The sequence below is a fragment of the Salmo salar genome, chromosome ssa15, assembly GCF_905237065.1.
Source record: "Salmo salar chromosome ssa15, Ssal_v3.1, whole genome shotgun sequence".
NCBI classification, from domain to species: domain Eukaryota; kingdom Metazoa; phylum Chordata; class Actinopteri; order Salmoniformes; family Salmonidae; genus Salmo; species Salmo salar.
In genome coordinates, this window is record NC_059456.1 from 51,917,336 (window position 1) to 51,927,861 (window position 10,526).

General features: G+C 41.3%; 1 protein-coding gene across 1 annotated transcript in view; it reads left to right on the forward strand.

The window, feature by feature from the left end:
* The window catches only part of LOC106571584 (kinesin-like protein KIF26B), a 35,190-nt gene extending 26,436 nt beyond the window's left edge, over window positions 1–8,754 (forward strand). Inside the window, exons 13-15 of the mRNA XM_014144819.2 lie at window positions 3,298–3,467; window positions 5,026–5,176; window positions 5,547–8,754. Coding sequence (XP_014000294.2) covers window positions 3,298–3,467; window positions 5,026–5,176; window positions 5,547–5,746 — 521 coding nt within the window. The 3' untranslated portion in view covers window positions 5,747–8,754. The remainder of the gene's footprint in view (window positions 1–3,297; window positions 3,468–5,025; window positions 5,177–5,546) is intronic.
* The last annotated feature ends 1,772 nt before the right edge of the window (window positions 8,755–10,526 follow it).

Here is a 10,526-nt window from a genome sequence, read left to right on the forward strand (position 1 = left end):
ACAAAACTGGTTGAAATTACCTGGTAATGACTGCATTTGAACCAGTTTTACCCGCTGGTCATATTGTAAGTCGCTGTAGTTACAAGTGTGTGATTCATGTTTCCTGCTTTGCATTTTGTGTTGTGTTAAAATAGCAGGAATGAGCTATGCGGATTTGGTGAACAAGGTCTTCTGTGTTAACAACAATAAAAACACTGATGTGCAACGAAGTGAGGAACAGCTATGTGTGCGACGTGCATTTTCACAAATTGTAATGCGTTTTATAGTAATATTGGCTTTTTATGTAATTAATTGGTATTGCACAGATTACTATTCATTGCATTTCCTGTCCTCTTATTTGCGTTCAAAGACTTTGTCTAGGTCACATCTTTAATAAATGAGCCCAAGGAGAAAAGTGCTTGAATTGTCAAGTAAAAATAGTCTAGATATTAGTGGGGCTTGTATTTGTCTTGTCGTGGAAATTTTACACAGGGACACTCAAAGTCAATCTGAAATGAATAATTGTTTATTAACAGGGAGGTCTGGAGAAGAGTTAACTGGAGAAGATCCAACAAACTTGATGCACCATAGTGAACTTCTGTCAGGAGCTCTGCCAGGGCAGTCCCGTTAGATCTCTTATGTACTGGTTACAGACAAGTTACATAGGTATAGTTCATAGGGTTGGTTCTGGCATGTGTCTGGCACCATCTCCTATCTTAACTTATAGAACATACTCTGGGTGTTCTGCCAGATGGTCCTAAGGAGGGGATCATGTCGCCCACCCTTCCTATCTTTACCAAGCACAGGCAGGAACCGAGGATTATTTATGACACTAAGACGAGATGAACATTTTGAAGGCTGTCTCTTCACAAGATAAAATGTTCCATCACATTCCATCCTCTTAATAATCATTACATTTTAAGGTAAGCATTAGATTTTAGCTTCTATATCGAAATGCTTAATTATAATAAATCAAAATAAAGGTTATACTGAAATTAACGGGAGTGAATCTAATTTCATTCATAATCATCATACTAAAGCTAAAATCTACAATCAAAGTAGTAAGTAAACAAAATCAACACATAAAACCACAGACACTTTCAAACCCTCCATTCTGGGTTGTACAATCCAACTTGCAAAACCATGGCTTAAGACCTTTGTTACACATGCTTCATTACACAATTCTGGCAATAACATTTCAGCTGAAGCTTTTGTCGCGAGTGGCATGTTAATGACAGATCGGTAACTCAATGCATTTCTAGTCTAAAGTACTCTAAATTTCACAGTGTGCAGACCTCCATAATCAACCTGATACCCCAAATAAACCATTTTGGGTAAGCCTAAATCAATTACTGGCATGGTTGACCCCCCCCCCCCTCCCTCCCGGCACTCTCGGTCTAGCATTTGGCTGGCCCTTGATAATGTCCCAATTTCTCTCACCTGAAGCCGCCCTTGATAATGTCCCGATTTCTCTCACCTGAGCCGCCCCTGTCCTTTAGAATAGCACGTGTGTATCGATAGTCTCGTGGTCTGAGAACCACTGATAATAGCACAAGGTGTTATTTAGAGTCGTTGAACATGCATATGAGCGGTGTGGATGTCTGTAGGCATGTATGTTGATCTGTATTGAATAGGGAATCTGTGCATGTGAGAGATATGAAAGGAGAAAGTACTATTCCTGAATATGCTGTTAAATAGAACAACTGGTGTAAATATCTAAACATCTGTATGATTAGAAGACTAGTCTAAAGGAGGAATTGGTGAAGAAAAGTATAATGGATTACTAGAGATAAAGTAACATATGAAGAGTTTAATGGGTTACAAGATATTTGATAAAGTAACAATGGAGAAAAATAATAATAATATACGACTTGCACACCCACACGTAGACGTACATAAGTGGTGTAAAAACTATTCTGAGAAATATTCAGAGTGGTCCCTTTATGGATCATTTGATTAAGATAAGGTTAACGCATTGTATGACTGTCTAAAGGGTCTGAGAAATAGAGTCTCAGACAAAGATTGCCGTATATCCACTTTTGGTAAAGGTACGAGACTTGACTTATCCCTAACCAATAAAACTTTAAATAGAACCGATGAATGTTGAACATGATTTTCTGTTAACTAAACTTAAGGCTACAAATCCAATAATATTTCTTAATTTCCAAATTTCAATCGTGTTATTATCCCAGTTTCAATCAGCTTAATACTTTCCACACTCACAAAACTTTCACATCCACATTCATTACACTCACACAACTCACATCCACATTCACTTCGGGCTATTACTTGACTTAGGACTGGGGGTACCTTCCTCCATTTTTATGTTTACTTTAATTGGTTTTATTATAATTCTTTCCTATTTTTATACAAATTAATTTAAATTGACTTACTTAAATCAGTTGCTGAGTCCCTCAATTGTTTGCAAATGATGTGTCTCCTCCTGGGCAGCTCACAGTAAGGGTCTGGGCGGGTCTCATCCTTTTTTGGTCAGACGAGAATTTCCCTCGCACTTCATAAAATGTGCCAGCAGTTTTCCTCGCAGACCCCCACTGGAAAGCACCACAGGCAGAATCAATCATTCTGTTCGTTGACGCCAAATTGTCATGGAAATTCTACAAAGGGACACTCAAAGTCAATCTTAAATGAATCATTGTTTATTAACAGTTAACTGGAGAGGTTCCAACAAACTTGATGCACCATAGTGAACGTCTATCAGGAGCTCTGCCGGGGCAGTCCCGTTAGACACGTTCATAGGGTTGGTGCCGGCATGTGTCTGGCACCGTCTCCTATCTTAACTTGTAGAACATATTCTGGGCATTCTGCCACATGATCCTAAGGAGGGGGTCATGTTGCCCCCCCATCATATCTTTACCAAGCACAGGCAGGAACCAAGGATTATTTATGACTAAAACAAGATTAACATTTTCAAGGCTGTCTCTTCACAAGACAAAATGTTCCATTACAGTCTCATGCATTTTACATTTACATTTTAGTCATTTAGCAGATGCTCTTATCCAGAGCGACTTACAGTAGTGAATGCATACATTTCATACAATTTCATACATTTTTTTTTCTGTGCTGGCCCCCCGTGGGAATCGAACCCACAACCCTGGCGTTGCAAACACCATGCTCTACCAACTGAGCTCTGAATTACTCCACTCTACTCTACTCTACTCTACTCTACACTACTCTACACTACACTACACTACACTACACTACTCTACACTAATCTACTCTACACTACTCTATACTACTCTACACTACACTGCTCTGCACCACTCTACACTATCTTATTCCATTTCATCTGACCTGTAGGTTCACACCCGCGGCATCTGTCCAATAACACGTGCCAATCTCTGAGGAGGTCTGCCAGTGGGCCCAGGTCTCGCTGGGTAGACAGGGGCATCTCAGAGGCCTACGACATCAAGGTCTATGAGATAGATGACGTGGAGAGGCTGCAGAGGAGAGGAGGAGCAGGCAAACAGGTGAGGGGACAAGATGTCAGTGGGTGTTTTAGGATAGGCTTGGATACATGTTTACTTTAGTTCATCAGGAGAAATCAGGGCTATTCTTGAGTTTGTGTACAAACACATAAATAGCCAAACACAACTCAAGAACAATGGCAAACTTGCAATGCAAGCGTACAATGCATTGCATGTATAAAGTCCATGCACAGTACATACATACACTACATTACCAAAAGTATGTGGACAACCGCTTGTCGAACATCTCATTCCAAAATCATGGGCATTAATATGGAATTGGTCTCCCCATTGCTGCTATAACAGACTCTACTCTTCTGGGAAGGCTTTCCACTAGATGTTGGAACATTGCTGCGGAGACTTGCTTCCACTCAACCACAAGAGCATTAGTGAGGTTGGGCACAGTCTGTGTTCCAATTCATCCCAAAGGTGTTCGATGGAGTTGAGGTCAGGGCTCTGTGTAGTGCAGTCAAGTTCTTCCACAGTGATCTTGACAAACCATTTCTGTATTGATCTTGCTTTTTGCACAGGGGCATTGTCATGCTGAAACAGGAAAGGGCCTTCCCCAAACAGTTGCCACAAAGTTGGAAGCACAGTATCGTCTAGAATGTCATTGTATGCTGAAGCGTTAAGATTTCCCTTCACTAGAACTAAGGGGCCTAGTCCGAAACATGAAAAACAGCCCCAGACCATTATTCTTCCTCCACCAAACTTTACCGTTGGCACTATGCATTCGGGCAGGTAGCGTTCTCCTGGCATCCACCAAACCCAGATTGGCAGATGGTGAAGTGTAATTCATCACTCCAGAGAACTCGTTTCCACTGCTCCAGAGTCCAATGTCGGTGAGCTTTACACCACTCCAGCCGAAGCTTGGCGTTGTGCATTGTGATCTTAGGCTTGTGTGCGGCTGCTTGGCCATGGAAACCCATTTAATGAAGCTCCCAACGAACAGTTATTGTTATGATGTTGCTTCCAGAGGTAGTTTTGAACTCTCACTCGGTAGTGAGTGTTGCAACCAAGGACAGATGATTTTTACACACTTCAGGACTCGGCTGTCCCATTTTGTGAGCTTGTGTGGCCTACCACTTTACGGCTGAGCCGTTGTTGCTCCTAGACGTTTCCACTTCACAATAACAGGGCAGAAATTAACTTGTTGGAAAGGTGGCATCCTATGATGGTGCCATGTCGAAAGTCACTGAGCTCTTCAGTACGAGCCATTCTACAGCCAATGTTTGTCTATGAAGATTGCATGGATGTGTGCTCGATTAAAAAAATGTTTTTGTATATACTTTTGTATTTGAATACAATACATATACACTATGCACTAGCCTATGAAAATTGGCTAATTTCTGATCTCTAAGGTATAGTCAGAGGACATGTCCCAAATGGCACCCCATTCCCATAGGGCTTTGGTCAAAAGTATTACGATATTTAGGGAATAGAGTGCCATTTGGTATTTGCATCCATAATATGAGGCTTGGTGTTCTGAAGAGGCTTTTCTCTGTGTAAACGGATGTGTAGCTGAAGCTCTCATTGTCCTTGGCTGTGTTGTTGTTAACAGGGAATAGCCTGCTTCAGTGCCAAACTCAAGTTCCTGGAGCACCGTCAGCAGAGGATCAAAGAGGTGAGAGCCAAGTACAACAGCCTGAAGAGAGAGCTGGTGCTGGCCAAACAGAATCTCATGCTGGAGCCAGGGAAATGGAACCAAGAGTGTGAGTGTTTACTATAGAGTAATCAGTAAATCATTAACTAGTCAGTTTATTTCTCTAAGCAACTGGACTTACACTACAAGGTGTGAACAATCATCTTTTCATTATTGACCAATGCAATAGCAACCATTGCATGGAGTCTTGGTATTGCCATAGAACCGGTATAATAAGATATTCCCTTCCCTGATTGTCTCTCTTCTTATCTCATGTCCTTGTCTGGTGTATTTGTAAGGGTGTTATGTGGCTAATGTTGATCCTGAGAGGCCTCTGTAGTTCATGTTATATTAAGATGATGGCTAGCTAAAATAGCCAGTTTTTGATAATGCTAATTTGGTGGCCAGTCATCACTGATCACTGTGTTGTGTTTGTGTAGTTGACCTGTGGCAGACGTTTGAGGTTGACTCTCTGGAACACCTGGAAGCGTTAGAGGTGGTCACGGCAAGGCTGGAGAGCAAGGTCAACCTCTGCAAGGCCAACGTCATGATGGTCACGTGCTTCGACGTCGCCACCAAGTGCCGGCAAGCGCGGAGACGCCGCCGGACGGAACAGCAGCAAGGATTCATGGGAATTTAGTGTCATTTTGTTCCCATTGTTGTTAATAGATGTACAAAGAGAGAGATTTACAAAGAAAGAGAAAAAGAGATGTACAGAGAGAGAGAGAGAGAGGGAGAGAGAGGAGGCCATTAATGGAATACCACCGTCTTTTTATGCTTATCTGAATTCCACTTGAAAACATACACAGGTATTTGTATTTCAACTCCCTAAAAGTAGTGAGAAGTATCACTCAGTGTTGACTTCTCCTGAATAAGAGGGAGTGGAATCAACATCTCTGAATACCACAGAGAACTCTCACTCCGAAATGGTGTATGTTCTTCTGACACACGATACAGGTCAATATTCACCGTTACAGTGGGTATCAGAAGTACTCACCCCCTTGAATTTTTTCACATTTTGTTACATTACAAAGTGGGATCGAAATGGATTTAATTGATTTACACAAAATAATCCATAATGTCAAAGTGAAAAGAAAATACTGCAAATGTTTACAAATGAATACAAATTAAATAACTGAAATATAGTTGCATAAGTATTCACCCCTTTGTTTAGGCAAGCATAAATTAGTTCAGTAGTCAAATTTGGCACAACAAATCACATAAGATACATGGACTCACTATGTGCGAAAGAGGAAATGGCATGATTTTTTAATGACTACCCCTTCCTCTGTACCAACTCAGTGGCTTCACGCTATAGAAACAGAAGATAGGGTCCTGCCCTATGAGGTGTTTCGTCTCGCACAAGGTAAGGCTACTTACTACCCCTTCCTCTGTCCCCCATACATACAACATCTGTAAGGTCACTCAGTCAAGTATTGAATTTCAAGCACAGATTCAACTACAAAGTCCAGCAAGCTTTTCAAAAGCCTCGTAAAGAAGGGTAGTGATTGGTAGATGGGTAACAATAACAAATCAGACATTGAGTATCTCTTTAAGCATGGTCAAGTTAATAATTATGCTGTGGATTATCTATTAAAACACGCAGACACATCAAAGATACAGTCGTCCTTCTGAATTGAGCTGCAGGACAGGAATGAAACTGCTCAGGGATATCACCATGAGGCCATTGGTGATTTTAAAGGAATACACTTTTGGCCTATATGCAAAGCCTTATGTTTGGGGCAAATCCAACACAACACATTACTGAGTACCTGCCTCCTTATTTTTAAGCACAGTGTTGGCTGCATCATGGTATCGCCCGGGTATACTTGACATCGGCAAAGACTAGGGACTTTTTCAGGATAAAACCTTTGCTGTGTAGCCATGACCCCAAAACCTTGACAGAGCTTGAATAATTTTGAAAAGAATAATGGGAAAATATTGCACAATTCAGGTGTGCAAAGCTCGTAGAGACGAAGCCAAGCTGACTCACCTTTGTAATCACTGCCAAAGTTGTTTCTAACATGTATTTAGTCAGGGGGTGAATACTTATCTAACGCATATGAGTGTTACATTTTTAACATACACTCTCTCTCACACACACACACACACACACACACACACACACACACACACACACACACACACACACTCCATGATGTCTGTTTTATGAATCCTATTTACAGTATCAGCATGTTGTATGTCAACTCTTTATAAGCTACGTCTCATATTTCTCTGTATTTATTATGGTATTGCTATGTAGCCCCCTACTGTATCCTTTAACTTCAATGACAAAGGATAAACTGTCCTAAAGTGGTTGTTCGTTCACCCGAGTCTAATGACTTCGTGTGAGAGCTGGAGGCTTGGCTTGTGTTGTTATTAATGCCAACACAGAGTACACTGTTTTAAACAGTAGTTTAAGAAGGGTGACAAAACACTACCACAGAGAACAACAGTAACACTGCATCCCAAACAGAGCTCTAGCTCCTACCTCCCTAGACTAGCTTGGTCCAACATCGGTTTAATCTGTAACAGTGGCGGCTGCTGAGGAGAGAACGGCTCATAATAATGGCCGGAACGGAGCAAATGTAATGGCATCAAACACCTGGAAACAATGTGTTTTCTGTATTTGATACCATTCCACTAATTCCGCTCCAGTCATTACCACAAGCCTGTCCTCCCTAATGAAGGTGCCTCCAACCTCCTGTGATCTGGAAGGAGTTGGCAAGACTGCACAAACAGATCTGGGACCAGGCTCCCCCATGCACTCCGTCTGTCCCGTGGATCTGAAAAGACTGAATAGGTCCAAGCAGTATGGCAAAAAAATTCCACCTAGTCTATCAGAAGACGATGCAATTACTACATTGGTTAAACTGAGTGTATATGTTCCTTTCATATCTACAGGGTTTAACAGTCTATTTGAGTCAATTGCAAGATGTTAAGCTTAAGCCACATTATTGTTATATGTTGCAGCAGCTTAGCCATTAGTGGACGTCGCAACAAATGTTTTCTAGTGGGAAGTTAACGAGGACGCGCAGTCAGCCGGAGTTCACTTCGAAAAGTCAGACTCATTACACACACACACTCCCTGGATCGCTCCCCATTCCAGCATATCCCTCTTTCTGCTCTACTTCACAGTCATTTAGGACTCATTACAAATCATCCCAAAGATAACAATGCAGATGTAAACAGGACAAATCTTTTTTTCACATTTAGAAAGGGCAGACAGGAAGAGGGAATTCAAAGGGTAAATATTACTAAGCTGTGGGTCTGCCTGGTGTTTGACGCGTCACCACTTTGTCACAAAGAATTCTCAACGTATCTTTCTATGAACCCACTGTGTCTGTTGGATTTCAGACTTTGAATGACCAACTTTAGAAATATTGTCTACATATGCACAAAGGCTATACTGTACATCTTTTTAAATAATCAATTGTACATGGGACAGAGGGCCCTGAGGACTATCAGATGTATCAAGCATATGGGAGTAGGCTAGAAGAACCAGTGGCGACCCGTCATTCAGGGCAGGTGGGGCCATCTGTTCTGAGCCTCACCTGTTTAGCTAAATACATATATTTTTTGTTGTTGCCTGTTTTGCATGTTATTTTGGCATTAATACCTGTCACATATCAGTTTGCAAACAATGTAAAAAATAATAATACAAACATGGTCTCTTTTTTGCTTTCTTGAGTAAGGCAGCTCCAAAATGCAGGTGTTTCAGCCTAGCTCAGTGCTTTCTGTGGTGGTGGGGGCTGCCAGCGGAAAATAAGGAGCGTAGGGGTTGGTCATCTTCTCTAGTTGCGCCGTGATTGGCTCAGTGTTCTGTCACTCATGGGGACACTACGTCACCACAAAATTGACGAGGCGAGCTCTAAACTTCAAGCCCCTTGAGTGCTGCCGCAGAGTTACATTAGAAGTGCCCATCCAAGAAGGCTCAAGGTCATTGGCTACAGATAAAATGACGTCAAATCACGTTATATCTACCGTAGCTTTGATTGGACTTACCATGTCATCATACTTTCAAAATCTTAGCTATCAAGCTAGACAAGCAGTCATCATCATGAATCACGTCGACATTCTACTGGCAAATCTTTTTCTATCCTTGTCATATGAGAGAAATTACAGATAAAATGTATCGGTGCTCATCGGCCATTGGACATAAACATTACACAACAAGTTAGAAATCGCAGATTCAACAATGAGTGGTTTAGAAGGAATCAGTGTCTAACTGCAAGCGTTGCAAAGCAATCACTAGCCTGCTATTCAGTGGTCCAAGTCTGGGTTTAAGGGTCTCTTCCCAAGCTTAAAAGGATAAACATTCAACACCATGGGCCAGAAAAGGTTGAATACATTGGCCATGCTGTCAATCTAGCATGACTTCTGCCGCATTCAAAAGAACTGGAAACTCTGAACTGGGAAATCTCAGACTTCAGTGAGTTCAAGACAACTGGGATCTTGGGGAAAAACGAGCTCCGACTGGGAAAATATGTTTTAAACGGTCATCCAACTCGGAATTGTAAATCAGGAACTCTGGCCTCTTTCTAGAGCTCCGACCTGAAGATCACTGATGTCATCATATTTCAACCTTGTTTTTGTCAGAGTTCTCAGTTGTCTTGAAAGAACCATAAATCCAGAGAATGCCAGACTTTGATGACAAAGCTTTATGACAAAATATGCCCACAAGAAGGACCGCCGCACCATCTTCCTGTTCAAGTGAGCACAGCACAACAAGGTGAGTCTAAAAATGTCTTGTATACTGCTGCATAAATTATGTAATATGCCAGAGAGATATGAATACTGTAGCTAAGAAAGTAATACTAAGTGTATGTTGTGTAGTAAACTGTTAGTAGCCCATGTGCCTCACCCTAATAATTTGGTCACTTTCCCCCTCATAACTTAGCCTACTGTTCTGACTTGGTTGTACACACGTAGCCTATAGCCTGTTTTAAAGAAATGTTATAATAAAATATTAATATTGTAGCTTTCATTGTATGCTTATATGCCCCCTTTACTTATCCTACATTCTGACTTGGTGTGCAGGGAGTACACTGTAAGAACGGCCAATGTTTTGAATCCTGTTGCTGTACGTTTCAATAGTGCTAAACAAATAGTTAAACTGACTACATCAGTCTTAACTCGCTCATTAATGTAATAATCAAACTTACGGATTGCCTCTTATCCGCTCATCGTTCCCTTATGTCATATTTTGTACGTCTCAATTGTCAGCAGAAACCACATTTGTTTAAGCAAGTCAGCCATATCAGCTATGTTTTTTTATAAAAGCAGTAAATGAGGTTGAATGAACTATTTCGCTGCCAGACAAGGGTCTGCTGATAGCCAGGTGTAACAGTGGTAAGGATTCACTCCTTGGTGCTGAAAAGAAAGCTCTGCTGTTGGGACAGATTTATGTAGGCCTTAAC